Source organism: Ambystoma mexicanum, chromosome 9 (genome assembly GCF_040938575.1).
Source record: "Ambystoma mexicanum isolate Mex_15411 chromosome 9, UKY_AmexF1_1, whole genome shotgun sequence".
NCBI classification, from domain to species: Eukaryota; Metazoa; Chordata; class Amphibia; order Caudata; family Ambystomatidae; genus Ambystoma; species Ambystoma mexicanum.
In genome coordinates this window covers 738,482,142-738,501,807 of record NC_090931.1, presented here as the reverse complement: position 1 = coordinate 738,501,807, position 19,666 = coordinate 738,482,142, and the positions used below count along the sequence as shown (strand labels likewise).

General features: G+C 48.0%; 1 protein-coding gene across 3 annotated transcripts in view; it reads left to right on the top strand.

The window, feature by feature from the left end:
• OSGEPL1 (O-sialoglycoprotein endopeptidase like 1) overlaps nucleotides 1–19,666 on the top strand; it is a 440,031-nt gene that overhangs the window by 43,970 nt on the left and 376,395 nt on the right. For all 3 annotated transcript variants that reach the window (XM_069615644.1, XM_069615643.1, XM_069615645.1), the window contains exon 2: nucleotides 12,457–12,534. In XM_069615644.1, coding sequence (XP_069471745.1) covers nucleotides 12,520–12,534 — 15 coding nt within the window. In that variant the 5' untranslated portion in view covers nucleotides 12,457–12,519. The remainder of the gene's footprint in view (nucleotides 1–12,456; nucleotides 12,535–19,666) is intronic.

The window sequence follows — 19,666 nt, the reverse complement described above, 5'->3', positions numbered from 1 at the left end:
TTGTCCGCACCTCACTTCTTTGGACGCTCTGCTGTTTAAGTGAAGTTTGTGGTCTGATCTGCACGTTTAAACACTACCTTGGACGCTCTGCTGATATAAGTAGTAAAGGAAAGGATGCTTTGCTGTTTCCCTCTGGATTGTGATTTCTACCTCCTCGTAGCTGCGCCCTTGTTCCGCCCGGGTCAGGAATCTCTCCATAAAATATTGCTTTGCTACAAGGACGCTCTGCTGAGACTACTGTGTTTACTGTGGACTCCTCATCCTTCCTCGAGTTACGTCCTCGTTCCACCCGGGTCAGGGATTGCTCTGTACAAACATCACCTGCATTCCTTCCAAGCCTCTTACCAGAATCCTTTCAGATCCCAGCTTGTGTCATAACACAAGTAGGTACACCAACAATCCTGGGACACGCACAGGTAAGCCTGGGGAATTGCGGGGGTGGGAGATCAGCATATGTGCCAGACAACAGTGTGTAACCAACAGTTGCCTTGTTTTTTCTCCCTTTTAGCTCTGCTGTTTGTCCCGCCTTTTTGCCCGAGTCCTTGGCCTGACAGGTTATACTACCCTGCAGGCGGTGCTTTCGGGAAGAAAGTCTACGTTCTTCAGAGGCGTGAAGTGGGCCTACTCGCTCAGACGCTAGGCGGAATCTGCGGAGCACGACACATTGTCAGTCCTACATGGCAGATGGAACAATGGATAGCAAGAGAAGAACCTTGCATGATATTGTGCATTTACTATTGCACGCAGCAAATTCCTGGCAGCCAAGAATAGTATTGAACAATTCTATTTAGCAATTTATTGGTTGGGTGCCGGTGCAGTGCGATTGTTAATATTGTGAATAAGCTGTTTCTGGTATGGACCGACTTTGGTGTGGAGCTCATCCATCTAATGTAGGAAGGCTGCCCTAAATAAAGAAGCGTTAACATGTATAAATGTGATTTAGCTGATCCTTGAGAAGCTGATTCCAGTCGAGTGCTCTGCAAAATCTGCAAGGCCTCGGCCTTGGGAGTGGGCAACGGCGGAGAACGACGCAGGAGGAGGGCCACCTTGCATGGCCTGGAACTGATGGCTGAGGGGAGAAAACGAGACGATGGATAACAATAAGGGAAGAGGAGCCTACACGTAGACTTAATTTAAAGGGGTGGTGGACTATGAAGGAAAGAAATTGGGAGGTGGGAGGTGGGAGCGCAGGTAGATGTTTCAGTTAGGGCGTGTATGCCCGGCGGAGGAGGAAGCAACAAGGAGTGGGTGGGGATGGGGGGGTAATCCCGGTGTTGGGGAGAGCACGACAGATTTAGGAGCCAAATTTTGGTGCCTGTCTGTCTTTCATGGAACCGGTGGCAGACCCCATGGCTGCATTGATGCAGGCATTTTCCTCGCTCCGTACAGACATGGCAATAGCACATGCCTGCTTACATCAACGCATGGATGTCATGCAGAGCTTTGTACAACCCCTGCCCGCAGACAAGGAGTTCGGGGATGCTGCGGCTGCACCTATTCCCGTCCCTCCTGTGCCTCAGCCCAGCCCAGCCCCGGTTATGCTCCTGGGTCCCTTTCCGTTGGCCCCTCCAGAACGGTTCACGGGGGATCCTAAAACGTATAGAACATTCATAAACCAATGTCGCTTGCATTTCTTGTGCCGTCCTTTGGCATTCCCTAATGCCACCACCAAAGCCGCATTCGTGCTCTCGCATCTGGGGGGTACGGCTGCTGCATGGGCCAACCCTTTGCTGGAGTCCAATGACCCGGCATTCTATGATTTTGATGCTTTGTTAACAGCTATGAATCGGGTCTTTGATGCTGGGTATAAGGCACAAGCGTCAGACCTAGAGTTCTTGGTGTTAACCCAAGGTAGGCAGTCATTATTAACTTACCTTGCCCGCTTCAATCAATTAGCCGCTGAAACCTCCTGGCCCGAACCGAAAAAGGCAGCAGTCTTCTACAAAGGTCTTTCAGACGAACTCAAAGACGCCCTGTCAGTTGTTCCATCCGTCTTTTCTGACCTTTTGGATCTAGTGTTACAGGTAGATGCCTGTCTGCAACAGAGGCGCGAGAGTGCCGTTTTCAGGGCCTGCAGTCAGACAAACATGAGGCAAAGGCTATGCCTGCTTCCTCTGACATAGAACCTATGCAGATCGGGGCAGTCAAAGGTCCTCTCACGAAATTAGAGAGGGAAAGACGCATTCAAAACAACTTCTGTCTCTATTGTGGACAAACTGGGCACTTATCCGTGCATGCCCAAAACATCCCGTCAAGCGTGCAGGAAATGCCAGGACCCATCCTTGAACCGAGCCAGTGAGGCGGGTCGGATATCAGATGGTTCTAACCCTTTTTCTTTGGCCAGACACATTTATCTGCCTATGACCTTTACGCTACCTAACACCCAAGGATCTGTTAGTCATGTCATGATTGATTCTGGAGCAACAGGCAACTACATGGATGAACAAGTAGCTAGAACATACAGGGTCCCTTTGTCCCTTAAAGTCTAAGCAGAAGACGTCCATGCAGTTGATGGCTCCTGTTTGGTGTCGGGTCACCTCACCGAACAAACTCAACCTCTGCTGATGTGCACTGCAAAAGGACATACGGAACACGTGATTTTTGACCTTATTTCGGCACCAAAATTTGGGATCATTCTTGGTCTTCCATGGTTGCAGAAACACAACCCAGTTATTAACTGGGTCAAGCAAACCGTCTCTTTTTCATCTCCGTCTTGTATGATTCACTGTTTCCCTGACCAGGACAGCCCATTCTGCTCTCCATGTGTGGCCTTAGTTTCCAGTACGAATACGGTCAATGCTACTGTACAGGTCATTACCTCTGTACTGCCTGTTGTGTATCAAGACCTAATTGATGTGTTTGATAGGGGCTTGTCTGAACGCCTTCCCCCACATTGTGTGTATGATTGTCCTATAGACTTCGTACCCGATGCTGTGCTTCCGCATGGTTGCATTTATTCTTTGTCTCGCCCCGAAGAAGCCCAATTGAAGGCTTACATTGACAAGGCGCTTCAACTAGGCCACATCATGCCGTCCCGTTCTCCCGTCGCCTCTCCTATCTTCTTTGTCACAAAAAAGCAAGGTGATTTGTGCCCTTGTGTGGATTACGTGCTCTCAACGCAGTAACCATAAAAAAATCAATATCCTCTACCCCTCATCTCTGAAGTTATGAATCGGCTTACGTCAGCCAAAATTTTCACCAAACTGGATTTAAGAGGGGCATGTAACTTGGTCCGGAGGCGGGAGGGAGACGAGTGGAAAACGGTTTTTAAAACCAAATGCAGTCTTTTTGAGTACCTGGTGATGGCGTTTGGCCTATGTAACACCCCTGCTACATTTCAATATTTTGTTAACGATGTCTTCAGAGATGTTCTAGACGTTTATATCGTTGTTTACTTAGACGATATATTGATCTTCTCTGAGACACAGGAACAACACGTATGTCTGGTTTTGCAACGCCTACGGGAACATGAGCTCTATGCTAAACTAGAAAAATGCGTGTTCCATTTTTCTTCTGTTGAGTTCTTGGGGTTCGTGGTTTCTTCACAGGGGATTCACATGCACAATGCCAAAGTGCGTGCTGTATTGGAGTGGCCTATGCCTACCTCACTCAAGAGTCTGCAGTCCTTTTTGGGTTTTGCAAACTTTTATAGGCGCTTTATTGCCTCATTCTCCTCGATCGTGGCACTGCTGACGCGCCTCACCAGTCCCCCCGTTTCTTTTTGTTGGGATTCTCAGGCACAAAATGCTTTCCAAACACTGAAAGATGCTTTTACCACAGCCCCAGTTTTGGTACATCCAGATCCCTCTCTTCCTTTTATCGTAGAGGCAGATGCTTCTGCTATCGCTTTGGGGGCTATCCTGTCACAAAGATGCCCCACAACTCAACAATTACATCCGGTGGCTTTTTTTTCTAGGAAATTAACTCCCCCTGAGAAACATTACACCATCATGGAAAGGGAACTCCTAGCCATACGCTCAGCCTTCAAAGAATGGCGTCACCATTTTTGGGGGGCTAAACACCCAATAACAGTGTTTTGGGCTCTTTCTTCAGTCAGGTGTACGAACTCACGGCAAATCTGATGGCATTTGTTTTTTGCCCAGTTCAACTTTGTCGTTTCATATCGACCTGGTCCGTTGCATGGCAAGGCTGATGCCCTTTCGTGTCTCGGAGATGTTTCGCCACCTGAACCTGATCAATCCATCCTGCCCAAAGATTCCGTAGTTTGTGTATGCGCAGCAACTGCTTCTATGGATATCCGCCGTTGGGCAGTGGACCATTCCCACACTCTTAAAACGGTTCAGGAACACCTGGTAGATGGATTACCCTACATACGGGAACGTCTGTATATTCCGGCTGTCCGGACCAGGATGCAAGCCTTACGTTGGTCCCATGACACCCGCCTGGCGGGCCACCCAGGACAAACCAAGACATACGACCTTCTGTACCGGTGGTGCTGGTGGCCCAACATGAAAAGAGACCTGGTCAATTACGTTTCCAAGTGTGCCATTTGTACTCAATGTAGAAACCTGCCTGGCAAACCCATCGGTCTTCTACAGAGGATGACCATACCACCGTGCCCTTGGCACACAGTGTCATTGGACTTCGTGGTAGAATTACAAACAATAGAAGGTTTCACAACGAATCCTATTGGTCGTGGACACTTTCACAAGGATGGCCCGGTTTATTCCTTGTCAAGGGGTTCCCTCTCCTCCTGTTATAGCCAAGTTGTTTTTTTGAACATGTGCTTCGGTTCTTTGGTCTTCCACTGGTTCTTGTGTCTGATAGGGGGTCACAATTTACTTCACGTTTTTGGTTAGTACTTACTAGATTTCTGGGCATCGACTTGCGTTTGTCTTCTTCATACCATCCCCAGACCGATGGACAGACAGAATGCCTTAACGCTACTATGGAACAGTACCTCTGATGCCTTTGCCTCCAATATCAGTTGGATTGGCTGTCTGGGGGTTGCCGAGTTTGCATACAATAACGCGTCTCACACGTCAGTCGGCTGTTCTCCTTTTTAGGCTATGTATGGCCAACAACCACGGGTTATGCCCACGTCCTCGCCATCAATTGCACGTGTCCCAGCAGCCCAGGCAACAAGTCGTTTGCTATTGTCCATCCGTACAGCAGTATCGCAACATCTGCGTAAGGCATAAGACCACATGAAGATGCACGCCAAAAAACGCTGTATACCGGCCCCAAACTATCGTCTGGGGGATAAAGTCTGGCTTTCCACCTTACACTTAAGTATCCTTGGCAAACGCAAACTTCTTCTGCGTTTTGGGGACCCTTACCCAATTACGAAATGTAATTGAGGCAATTTGCCTGGGGGACGTTCATCTTTGCAGGGGGGGGGGGTACTGTCATGACCCTGAGATTGCGGCGCCGACGAACCGGCATCAGGACCTGGCGTTTACCTTGGCACCTGGGTCATCGGCATCAACGCCGTCGGGGCACTACGGGATACAACTGGCCTTGCGCTCTGTCCGTTCCCCGAGCGCCTCCTTCAAGCGTTTCAAGCCTTGCTTTAAGACGTCTTCCTACTTAGGACACACCCCCTCAGACCTCGCTGCTCCTAAACCGTCTCCTTACGGTAGCAGCAATTGTTTCTTGGTCTGTTCTATCCGATCTGCTTGATCTCCTGGTATTGACTCCTGCCTGCTCCTTTGACTCTGATTCTGGACTACGATTCTGTGCTTTCAACGTTCTATTTGCTTTCACGGTAATCGAACACAGACTGCTATTACCTCGCCCTGCACACCATGTTTGTCTGTTCTACCGGCCCCTTCCCGTCTCCAGTCCTTTTGCCTAGGACCCGTGGTTGCCATCACCACTCTGTTTTTCCCAGCTCTCGTGGAGTGACTCTGTGTATCTCCCTACACTCTTGATTCCTGATACTCTGCGATCAGCTGGGACCTGCATTACTTCCTTGCTCACACTTACTTACCCCTGGACTCTTGCTTGTCCGCACCTCACTTCTCTGGACGCTCTGCTGTTTGAAGGTTGTGGTCTGATTTGCACATTTAAACACTACCTTCGATGCTCTGCTGATCTAGGTAGTAAAGGAAAGGACGCTTTGCTGTTTCCCTCTGGATTGTGATTTCTACCTCCTCTTAGCTGCGCCCTCGTTCCGCCCGGGTCAGGGATCGCTTCATAAGATATTGCTTTGCTACAAGGACGCTCTGCTGAGACTACTGTTTACTGTGGACTCCTCATCCTTCCTCCAGTTGCGTTCTCGTTCCGCCCGGGTCAGGGATTGCTCTGTACAAACAACATCACCTGCATTCCTTCTAAACCTCTTACCAGAATCCTTTCGGATCCTAGCTTGTGTTATAACACAAGTAGGTACATCAACAATCCCGGGACACGCACAGGTAAGCCTGGGGAATTGCAGGGGTAGGAGATCGGCATATATGCCAGACAACAGTGTGTAACAGTTGCCTTGTTTTTTTCCCTTTTAGCTCTGCTGTTTGTTCTGCCTTTTTGCCCAAGCCCTCGGCCTGACAGGTTATACAAGCCTGCAGGCGGTGCTCTCGGGAAGAAAGTTCTTCAGAGACGTGAAGTGGGCTCAGACCCTAGGCGGAATCTGCGGAGCATGACACATTGTCAGACCTACATGGCAGATGGTACAATGGATAGCAAGAGAAGAACCTTGCATGATATTGTGCATTTACTATTGCACGCAGCAAATTCCTGGCAGCAAAGAATAGTACTGAACAATTCTATTTAGCAATTTATTGGTTGGGTGCCGGTGCAGTGCGATTGTTAATATTGTGAATAAGCTGTTGCTGGTATGGACCGACTTTGGTGCAGAGCTCATCCATCTAATGTAGGAAGGCTGCCCTAAATAAAGAAGCGTTAACATGTATAAATGTGATTTAGCTGATCCTCGAGAAGCTGATTGCAGTCGAGTGCTCTGCAAAATCTGCAAGGCCTCGGCCTTGGGAGTGGGCAACGGCAGGAGAACGATGCAGGAGGAGGGCCACCTTGCATGGCCTGGAACTGATGGCTGAGGGGAGAAAACGAGACGATGGATAACAATAAGGGAAGAGGAGCCTACACGTAGACTTAATTTAAAGGGGTGGTGGACTATGAAGGAAAGAAATTGGGAGGTGGGAGCGCAGGTAGATGTTTCAGTTAGGGTGTGTATGCCCGGCGGAGGACGAAGCAACGAGGAGTAATCCCGGTGTTGGGGGACGGGATGCAGAAGGGGAGTAGGTATTGAGGAGTGGGGGGGGGGGAGGGCACCAGAGGCTGGGGACCGGAGTCCAGGGGGGCTGGGAAGGGGCCAACTGCAGGGTAGGGGAAGGGTAACACCAAGAGCTTGAAACAAGAGGGGCAGAGGATGGGCCGGCAAAGCAAGGGGAGGGGACGAGGGGGAAGCATAGCACCCCAGGGAAAGAAGTGGCGGGGGCGTAAGAGAACTATACCCATTCAAATGGTAAACGCATAGGGTCTCATCATGAGTTGGGCGGATTTGCATTACCGCCCATCTGTCTGGCGCTATTAGGTATTCCCCATTGGGTCAGGAATTTTTGGCGCAATTACTGCCAGCGCTATTAACGTGCAGTAATTGCACCAAAAATCAGCATTTTCTGGCACATTTAGCCCTAGCTTAGAGCGGGGGGGGGGTATATGTTGCCAACTCATGTTAGGACAGACTCTTAAATGGGACAGTAATAGCGCTGCCGCCGCATTTAAGGGCTACCGCCCAACTCGTGATGAGGCCCATAATGTAAGGGGGCTTAACACCCCTCTCAAGAGGAAAACACTGAATTGGAGCACTTTACCAGGAAATCGGGCTAGGAAGTACTTGCAATTGAGATCTCCTGAAGAAAGAACAGGCGAGACTCCAATTACAGGGCTTTTCTGGGATCTTTCATGCCAACTACTCAACTAAGAAATGTGGAGTGGCACTGGCTATTCGGAATGGGATGGACCTCCGGGTAAAGGAATCCAAGGTGGACAGAGCAGGATTATTTGTAATTGTAGTAGGGGGAATACGTGGGAGTTGCATATAAACTGGCCTCAACATATGTGCCTACCTCTGGGCAGGAGGTACTTTTGCGGGAAATCTTGAACACACTGGAGGGGTTCGCGAAAGGTCACACAATTCTATTTGGCGACTTCAAACTGGCCTGGTCCCGGGAACTAGATAGGAACTTGGGGGGGTAGCTCGTATTGGAGGGGGAGCAGTGATCTCTACCGCACTATGGGAAAGGTTCGAAGCTCTGGGACTACGGGACGTCTAGAGGAGGTTGAAGGGGGACAGAGAGGCTACAGTGTGCACAGAACACAATCCTGCATTGATAATGTATGGGTGTCGGCCCCCCTGCTGGGAGCAGTCGAGGAGGTCGGGGTGGGCCTCCTCTGAATAGCCGACCATGTGGTTGTTACGATGGAGCTGCGCCTGCCAGGACGCAAGGCAGGGATCTGGGGCTGGAAGGATCCGAGAGAGTTGCTGCGGGACCCAGTCACAAGGCGGGAGCCAGAGGATAAGATTAGGGACTTTTTTTTTAGCTAAACAATGCCTTAGACACGGGGGGGGAAAGCAACCAATGGGACACGTTCAAAGCCACAATCGGGGGGGGGGGGGAATTCATAGTCATGAAGGCACAGAGGGAGAGACAAATGAGACTACTCGAGTCACAGCTGGAGGCTGAGGTAGAAGAGAATAGGAGATGAACGGATGATGCCCTCTCCAAGAGTTCAATGAGGGGATACCGACAGGCGGTGGGCCAGTTTAATGTTCTGAGAGTTAAGAGGGCGGAGGGGTCATTACTGTTCACCCACCAGTGGTACTATGCGAAGGCCAACAAGGCGGACATGTTCTTGGCACGGCTACTGAGGGGAGCAGTGTGTAGCAACACCATTGCTGCTATAACTGACGACCAGGGACTCGGTCACTCCCGTACAGAGGAAATCCAGGAATTCTTTGACAGCTAATGCACAGATTGTACTTGTCTTGTCTCAGAGCCCGCTGATTCAGCTGCAGACAGATTTCCTGAATACAGTCTAACTGCCCTGAGTGGGATCGGAGGTTGGGGAGGCATTAGGGCAGGAGATCATGACCGAGGAGGTCCGGATGGTCATAGTGGCCCTCCCCCCCCCCCAAATAAAGCCCCCGGGCCGGATGGCTTTACACCATCTCACTAGAAGACATTTGTGGGAGTCTTAGTGCTGCACCTTACCAGTTTATTCAACCACTTTTGTGAGTGCAGACCATACAGGCCGATAACGCTGATCAATATGGATGCCAAAATATATATTAAAGCCTTGGCCAACAGGCTTGAGAGACTCCTCCCGAATCCAATTCACCCAGATCAGTCTGGGTATGTACACCGGCAGCAGGCGTTTGATAATATCAGACGTGTGGCAAATCTGATATAGAAGGCCCACAAGACATCTACTCCCTCAGTCCACCTCTTCCTTGACCCCGAGAAGGCCTTTGACAGAGTGGAGTGGGCTTTTAGTAATGAAAAGGATGGGGATAGGTGGGGACGTCTTGCAAATGGTTAAGGCAAACTATAACACACCTGTGGCGAACCTCCTTATTAACGGGTCCCTGTCCCGTGTCATCTAGTTTGGCAGAGGGACTAAGCAGGCGCCCCCCCCCCTCTGAAACCCCCCTGCTTTATTCAATTTATCTAGAGCCGTTGCTGCAGTCCCTGCAGGAGTCTCGGCAGCACCCAGCATAAAGTTGCAGCCTTTGCTGACGACATGCTCCTCTCATTCTCGAAGCCAGGAGAATTGTTGAGGGCGTGTAGGGAGTTTCTTACGGATTTTGGGGCAGTCTCAGGCCTTAAAATCAACATAGACAAATCGGAGTTGCTAAATCTCACGGTTAGAGGAAGGGAAGTGGCAGAGCACAAGGCATCCTCACCTTTCATATGGAGTCTGGGTGGGATCAAGTGTCTGGGAATTCGAATTACTCCATTACTCTCCGGCTGGTACATAGTTAATTACCCACCCGTGTCGTCTATCAAAGCGGATCTACAAAAGTGGAAGACTCTTAAGATTTCATGGGTGGGCAGAATGGCAGCAGTCAAGATGGTGACACTCCCTCGGCTTCTCTACCTTTTACAGGCTATCCCTCTGGCGGTCCTGTATCGCTTCTTTTGAGAGTTGGGGAAGATGACAGGCAACTTCATATGGGAGGGAAAGAGGCCAAGGATGCATAGTTTCCTGCTGATGTCCCCTAGGAGGGAGCGAGGGAGGGATGGCGCTCCCTGATTTCGAACTATATTATGAGGCATCACAACTGCGGATCATACAGGAGTGATTTTTGGGACACGAGGGGAAACGGTGGGTGGTTATGGATCGGACGGTGGTGAGGCACGATCTGAGGGAGGTACTGTGGCTTCCGTGGCAGTCGAGGCAAAGGCATATGTACTTGAGTGTTAATACAAGGTTGGTGGCTGATACGTGGGACAAATTGGTAGGGAGGTACGGGATCACAACAGTTCCATTCCCATTCACCCATATTTCTTATAACCCAGAATGCTCACTAGGAACAGAACAGGGGTTGTATATATTCAATGGCAGAAAGGAGGATGCCACCTGCTGCGGGATGTGGATCCGGGCCAAAGCATCAGACCATTTACCGAGTGCAAGCAATGTTTCGGGTGGGCAGAAACAAGAGGTTGCAGTACTTTCAAATACAGCACTGGCTCCAAAACCCAGAGATCCAAGCAGCGACCACCTGCCAGTTTACCCCTTTCAATAAGTTCCTCTTAACGCACGATGGGTCAAATAGTCTTGTATCGAGTCTCTACAAAATCCAGGACGAGTCCACATCTCGCGCAACCTGGCCCTATATGGAACGTTGGGAGTGGATGATCGGGAGGGAAATGAGCTGGGACAACTGGGAGCAACTGTGGAAGATATCTAAGGTGGCCAAGGCTTCCCAACTGCAGGAATGTTGGTATAAACTATTCTTTAGGTGGCTCTATACTCCGGCTCTCCTCCACAAGATTTACCCTGGGGTCTCGCAGAATTATTGGAGAGGTTGTGAGGAGGGAGGCACCTGGTCCCACATCCGGTGGAGATGCCCCAAAATCAAGCCATTCTCGAGGGACTTATGGGAGTCAGAGTTTCAGATCTTTGGGGAAGAGGCAAGTGGGTTTGGGCCAGGAGGCTGTGGAGGGTGAACTCGGAGGACGAACAAAGGCGTGAACAGTGCTCATACTAGCAGCGATGTTACTCATAGCACAGTGGTGGAATGGAGAGACAGTCCTCACACTTAAACACTCGCTCTGCAACGTCTGGGACTTTGCAGCGCTGGAATGAGCAACATATGCATTGAACAATAACTTACCACAATTTGCCTGGGACTGGCGGGAAATCTTCTTCCTTCCTAAAGGAAGATTATAGTGCCTAGAACTATAGCTTGAATGCCACGACCTCGGCTCCCACTTGATAGTTGGTTGTATTGGCCCGAGGGAGGCAAGGAGGGGCAGTGGTGGATTTGGGGGGGGATGATTGTATATATATAGGGGAGTGTTTTAGGTTTTTTGTTCTTCACTGTTGAAAATTAATAAAAATAATTAAACAAATATATATACTGGAAACTCACATGTATTGGTAATAAAAATGAGTCACTGGTGACTCTAACCTAACCTGACATGAGCTGAGATGGGTAGACTCATTGAAGAAGACCCAGACTGATGACCTGAAGTGGAAAGTAGGCAAGAAGTCCTCTGATACTCTCATCCCTTGCCAAGAAAATCTCCCATAAATGATCTGACCTGGTAACTGTGGTTTCCCCTTCCCTTTGACCACTTATCTAGATTCCTCCTCTCTCCAATAATTGAAAATACATGTGACCGGTTTACACCACAAAGCCTGTTGTCATGACGCTGTTACCTGATGGTTATACACTGCTTCTGTTTGAATTGCCAAGCACTCATTTTTAATACCTTAACCAAAAGATTCAAATTATAGTATTTTTTCAGGTTTGTTCTAATAGAGAAATCTGTTTTCCATTGTCTGTGAATAAAGGGTAATATTATTTTAGCATCATACCTGATGTCTTTCAGTATAAAAAGCCGGTACCCTTCTTTTTGCATGAGTTTAGCAAAGAATTACTGATGGAAAACACAGTGACAGCAATCAACATAACATTTTATGTTAGAACACTTTTGTTACAAATTGACTTTGTAGTGCCTCACTTAATTGTTAGCTAGATTTCAGGTTACCAGACAAAATTATTCAAAGCAAATGAAAATCCGGAACGTTTATAATGTGTATTGACCACCACTCTACCTAGATGTCTCTTTAGCTTAACCACTCTTCATTCTGTTCTTAAATTAAGCTAGCATCTCTTGAAATGCCAGTGGAAATGCTATGATAATATTGTGTGCACTGCTTAATATACCAGAGTTGTGATGCACTTCAGCCTTCTTAGAATTACTATGCTGGTTTAATGTTATGTTTTTGCCTATCCAACAGGATCTTCACTGAAGTTTAAAACCTGACGGTCAGTGTGGGAATGCCTGGTTATTGGTTCAAAACATGTTTCCTATGCAGGTATCTTCAATATATATTTTTTTCGACAATACAATATTGTAAAGTTTTTATGATCTCTCGATGGCCCTTTTGACAATTCTATAAAATATTAGCAAAGGTCAATTTGTTTGATTTTGAAATATTTATAATCCACACCTGACAAACTTTATCGTGTCTGGGCGCAGATGACATGAGGTGGCAGCCACCGTCTAAACGGGGTCTGTGACCACTTCTTGACCCTGATAAAAAACGGAATCTGTTCATTTGCTTACCTTAGCCCAGCTAACAGCTATTTGAGTAGACACGTTTTGAGTGCACTATGGACCTGATCTAATGATTCGAGGGCTCTGATTTCCTGTGGTAGGCTATTCCACACTGAATCTATGGTCACCTTGAAATACATGCTTAGACCTGGGAATTTCCAAAGCAGCTCGTCGCCTGAGTGCGGTTGCCGAGTGGGAAGATACTGCCGGATTTGATCAGATAAATATACTGGAGCCAGGCCATTAACACAATTAAACACCAAGCAAAGAACTTTAAAATCAATCCGTCCTTCACCCTGAGCCAGTGCAGGGAATGACGAAACTCCGAAATTGAGAAGGACTTACTTTAAAAATCATCCTGACAGCAGCATTCTGAGCTTTTTGCATACAATGCATTTGGGTAAGTGGTATGCCTGCTAAAAGTCCATTACCGTGATCTAGGCGTGAATTCACTATAGCTCCAACCACCGTAGGGTGGTCCTCCACGGGAATGTAAGGGAGGGCCTGCTGTAAAAGGCGTAAGGTAAAAAAAAGACAGATTGGACCTTCCAACTCACCTGGGCAGTACATCTTAAATCTTCTTGCCATATACAGCCAAGAATTTCGATTTTTGGGTGCGAGCAATAGGTCTGCATCTAAAAAGCAGGGCGGGTCTGGACGCCTACTGTGGTTCAAACAGTGTTTTGTACCAAATAAGGCCACTTCCTTTTGGGCATTTAAGAGGAGCCAATTTGAAGACATCCACGTTCTTACCTTAAGTAAACAATTTTCAACTATTTTATAGATTTCACTTAGTTTTACGAACACTTGTGTCGTCTGCATAGGAGTGGAATTTAATATTATGTGTCCTAAGCAGATCCATCCGATATCTGTATTTTAGCAACCTATATTTTGTAGCTGCATTCATTACTTGGGTACATTTCACCCTTGATTGAACCCAATCTAGCTTTCTCATAATCCTTCATTAAAGGGGGAGTCCAACAAACCAGTCAATGCTAGGAAACCCATAACATTGGCTCTATAATCCCACATATTCTGTTATACTTCATATGAAACTGTAATGGGGGAAAGTTGGATGAAAGTGGGCCGTTCCATATTTTTGTTGTCACATTTATTTTACTATTTATTTAGATTGAATACATGCATACCAGTCACTTCAAGGTGCCAGGGAAATCAAAAGGCGACAGAAAGGGTAAAGGGTAATGGGCTAGTGGAACAGGGGCACAAACAGCTATTCCTAGTGGTAGGGGCCATTTTCCAGGTACTATGCCAGAATTATACATTACAGAAATATAATAGCATATTGCTGGTCTACAGTTCAGTCAAATTAGTTGGGGAGAGGGATCTTAAAGTTACTAGCTGAAGGCTTGATTAACTACCCCTTATTTGTATTTATTTTATTAGAATTTGTGTTCAGCGCTGGCCCTAACCACAGGGTCTTGGGGCTCCTTACACGGTGGAAAGTTCGAAAAGGCGGGAGGTGAAACAGAAGTTACAGAACGTTTTCAGAATGCGATAGAAAGATAAGGAGAGATAAGTGGTAGCAGGGGCGGTGGTTGTAGCAGGGCTAGGAATAGGGAAACGGGTTTGTTTTGAGGCTCTTTCTGAAAGTGGTGATGGAGGGTGCAGTGCAGATGTGTATAACCGCATATAAATATAGGGTCACTTTGCTCCCCAGCAGGTAACAACAATTAAAATATCAACACAGTTGTGTAATGTAAAATAAACGCACTCCTTGGCAATTGTAAGCACTTTATTTTGAAAGAAATCTGCCGGTTGGGTGTGTTACTGTAAATATTCCTCATTGTTTTACTGTAATCCATTGCCTGGTTTCCTCCATGTTACTGTGGCATGCATAGCTCTCCTCGTGCCAGGTCAGCCAGCTTGGGAATATGTGAGGACCAGGGAAAGAATTGGGCCCGAACAAGATGGTGCTGTGCTCTGGCAAAAACTGGACAACCGTTCTGTGGAGACCCGAGACCCAAACCCACCCCAAGTTGAGGAAGCTCTCTGCCCCTAGTTTCCTGCACGTTGTGTTTTTGGAGTCTCACTGGAGACTCAATGGGTGCAGCAAGTGGCGATATGTGACTTTCCAAAATGCTTCTGAAAGTTTGCCTTTGCTCACCAGTACAGCCCAAACCCAAGCAATGAAATGGTCCTTCTTCTTCTTCTTCTTAATTATCGAAAGCGTGGGCTGACCCACGCAGGCGCTTCCCCATCCTATAGGATGATGTGCACCGTACCCACTAATTATTATTTGGCTCCATTTAAGCTCACAACTCCTCCCACCTCCCCGTCTGCCTCACAAAATCCAACATCACACTATTCCTCCTCCTGCCCATCACCTCCCAGTATAATCCTCAAATGACATGGTCCAAATCTGTATATATGTCTCTTGCTTTGCACACATTTTACTGTCATGGTGACTATTTTAACAGCTGAAATGAGCACCATACCCTGTGTGCATTGCATGCTCAGTGGGAATGCACCTTAGAATTACTGTTACACACATGTTTGATGATAATAATAATTTGGCATTTATATAGCGCTATGAACCCTCGGGTATCTGAGCGCTGCTTATTTTTACCCACCGGTGTGTGGTGCTCATTTATCGACCTCGGAAGGATGAAGGACTGAGTTTGGCCCAGCCGGGATTCAAACCTGCGTTAGCAGGCTCTGCACAGATGTCAAAGCGAGGCTCTACTCGCTGTGCCACTTGACCGGCAATAAATAAATTGAAGGCCATTCTTATGTTCCCAAAATGCACTTTGTGTTTATGCAAAGCAGCCAGCATCATATATTCGGGTCACACACATCATTTGACACCTAGCTCTGCCCTCAGTCCCGCCCACTCTACTGACGATATGCCTCCCGCCATCCCCCAGCTACTACCCCCCTTCCCTACGTGGGAAGAGGAGGTGGCGGGAGGGGAGTTCACCCCGTACATTTACTCAATTTCCAGCAGTAGGTGGGCCAACAAAAAAAAAGAAGGCTGTTCGGTTGAGAACAAACGATGCTTGAGTGGAGACAGGCTGATCAGACTTTGGAGTCCTGATGTAGATATCATTGTTCTTGTTCATTTTAAGAAGTGACTTACTATTATATCCACTTAGTTCATTTCACTGGCGACGAGGGGATGGACCCCACCGGAACGAACCTGCATGAGGAGGCCACCTGCTGTTGCTCTCCTTGGATTGTACTGACAATCTAGAACCAGACCTCATGCTGAGAGTGGATGCCCAGCCTTCCCACATTGTGCCTGACCTGTGTGGCCACACCACATGGAACCGTAGGTTTTGGCAAAAAAGGGCAAAGGGTTTCCAGTGTGGGGAACTCTGAAGTGCATTTGGAAGTGATGTCATGGACGTCAAAGTGAATTATACAAACTTCATTTAGCTTGTCTTTCACAGTTGAAAACAACACACGAAGAAAATGCATTTGCCAAGAAAACAGATTTTCAAATTACCTTGCTGCCTAAGTATAAAATGGCACACCTTTTAAAACCAAGGACCTGTAACAAAACATGTCCTGTATAGTGTAGGAAGATGTCAATAAGAGACATTTCAGGGTGTTTAAGGATTGATTCCCATAGCCTTGTGGTTAAGTGTAAGTGTGTGGTTTCAACGGCGCGCGGGCAGGGTTTATGTTCCGTCTCGGCCCTATAAGCCTGTTTTTTGTTATTTTAAAATTTCTTAAACACTCGAGTGGGGCGGCATCCGCCCTCTCCAGAAAATGGGCAGATGCCATCCACCTGCGTCCTCCCTCAACTTGAGCCCTGAGTCCCTCATGCACGTGGGTACGGGGCATTAGCACCACACAACTTCACAGCGTACCCCTCTGAAACTGATGAGAACGCACAATGGGATGTTGACGTGTGTGCTGAGGCAACGTGGAGAGGTGTCTGACCGGCTTTACCACAGAAACAGACTGAGGAAATAAGGGCTCCAGGCAGCAGTGATGAAGAAACTAACTAGGCAGCAGTGGTGAAGAAATCTGAATTTATTCAATCTGTGCGACAGCGGCCTTATAGAGAGCCAAACGCCAACACGGCTCTCTCCCTGCAGTCTGAATCATAACATTCCAGTAACATTCTTAGAACCTCATGAGCTCATAGTGCAGCTCATGCTTAACTAGGATTTGACAATACAACTCATGTATATATATGCATGACAACGTTTTCACTTACATCATAACACATCTCATCCCTTACATGCATGTGGCTGTTTACTCCACATAATAATCTTTAAACCAGCTGGGTTTGTTCTTGACTCTATTTGAATGTGTCTCTGCTTTAGACCCTACACTGTTGTTATTATTAGAACTTTTCTCTATGACATTAGAGTCTCTGACACTGTTATTAATAAGTACACCATTGTCATGTTCATCATGTACATTGTCCTTCATGCATTCTGGACATTTCACAATTCTGGACATTGACCAGCACTCCCCCCCTTCTACAATTACTACATTGTTTCTTACAGCAGATATCTTTTTGGGACCAATGTATTTGCTTTCTACACATTTAGGAGTGAATCTAGGGTTCTTTATTTTTTTTTTTTTTAAAACGTATTTTATTGGTTTTGATAGAAAAAAGAAAAAGAAAACGTGCAATACAACAAGAAATCAACATTGGTTTGAACTGGGGAGGAGACGGTGAGGGGGAAACAAGGGGGGGGGAACAAACAAATCAACAACAGTCTTCATGTTGTAGCAAACTTACAGTGGACGGGTGGGTTAGGGGCAATGACCCAAAGTTTCAGGAAGCAAGAGGGGTCAAACACAGGGGTGGTTCCACCAATGCCGGCATCCGAGCAGTGTCAATGCAGTGGTGTGGGACTTCAGGGGGGTTTGTAGTCAGCGCTGAAGCGTATGTCTCTGAGGAGGGCCTTCCATGATTCCAAAGTGCCACCTTCGGTTTCGCCACTGTTCGTGATTCCTTCCTGCCAGGCCCTGGTTTCAGCTGTTGTCCATCTCTCGAGTTCTTTGAGCCATCTCTCTTGCCTGGGGCCCGACGGCGTCTTCCAGGCCATCGCTATTGTTCTTTTAGCCAGGATACATGAGATGTCCATTAATTTAACAGCGTGCTTGGATTTGCTAGGTCTGGGGTAGGTCCCCAGGAGGCACTCGCCAGGAGTCCATTCGTATCTTGTCATTCCGGCGTCCATGCAGGTCTGTTTGGCCTTGGACCACAGTGCCATCGCCTTGGTGCAGGTCCAGAACATGTGAATCACATCTGCTTTATCATTCCCGCACCAGGGGCATGCAGGGGAGGATGTCTTATTGAAGGAGGCAACCCTATGTGGGGTCATGTATGTCCTGTAAAGAACGTTCAATTGGATCTGGCCAAACCTGGTGTTCCTGGATACTTTTTTGGGAAATATCAGCGCTCTTTCCCATTCTTTATCTGAAATCGGGGTCTCAAGGTCCGCCTCCCATTTTGTCCTCAGATCTTCGCATTTAGGGTTGGTTTTATCACATAGTCTGCTGTAAAGCCTGGAGACAGGTCTCCAGCCGTCCGAGAGGTCATGCATCTCTTGTAGCAGAGGGTCAGGGGAGGGCTCCTCCGGCCATCCGGTCCATTGTTTCTTAGCAGTTTGTTTGAGGCGATGGTACCAGAGGAACTGGCCCGGGGGAATTCCATCGGCAGCCTTAAGAGATTCGAAATCCCTGAATTCTCCCTCCTCATACATGTCGCTCCATGTGTAAATGCCGGCCTCTTCCCACCTCCTTGCCGTAGAGATGTCTGCAGCCGTTCGACAGGTGTCTGCTAGGATGGGATTGTCCGGAGAGTATGGGTGTCGTATTCGCCTGATGCAGCAGGACCTGGCCCATATCTTTCTTCCCAGGTCAATCACCATGGAGGGGACCGGGGGTTGCCATGTAGGGTGCCATAGGATCTCCTTGGGGATCACATTGTCCGAGGGTTGCCTCAGCAGTTCGGTCTCTGCTGAAGGCTCATCCGAGAGCCATCTCGTTATGTGACTCAGCTGGGCAGCCAGGTAGTACAACTGGAGATCCGGTAACTTTATTCCGCCTTCTTTGTGTGGAAGAGAGAGGACGGACAGCGACAGTTTATGCCTGTGTGGGCCCCAAAGGAAGTCCCTGATGATGGCCTCCAGCTTCTTGAAGAAGGACGGTCTAATGTAATGGCAAATGTTTACGAAGAAATACAGGAATCGGGGGAGTACGATCATCTTGACAATCGCTGCCCTGCCCACCATGGCCAATGGGAGCTTGGACCAAAACTTTATAGAACTTCGGAGACTCGTGATGGCGGCCTCGGTGTTGTGTTCATGCATGAGTAGCGGGGTGTGGCTTATGTTGATCCCCAAATAACGGAACTGGACCAGTTGCCAGCTTATTCCTATCTCTGGGAGATTGTTTTCCGGAATGTTGCGTAAGCCCGCCAAGGGGAAGGCAGAGGACTTATTCCTACTAAAGCGGATCCCTGAGTACTTCGCATAGTTGTCCAGTATCTCCAACGCGGTTGGCGCGTTAACTTCGGGGGAGCTTAGGTAAAGAAGGACGTCGTCTGCATACAAGGATATTATGTGGTGTGCATTGCCCACCTTAATGCCAGCATCGAAAAGCTGCTGCCTGAAGTATAATGCAATCGGTTCCAGGCCCAGTATGTACAGCATGGGTGATAACGGGCAGCCCTGCCTTGTTCCCCTTTGTATATCCCAAGCCGCTGAAACCACTCTTCCCGTTCTTACTCTCGCCGTCGGGGAATTGTAGAGGACCTCAACCCACCTGATGAAGCCCCCTCCAAAGCCAAATCTTCTCAGGACCTCCCTGATCCACTCCCAGTATATGGAGTCGAAGGCCTTGATGGCGTCGAGCGACAACACCGCCAGGTCCTCGTCCCTGTCATATGTTTCGGCCATTAC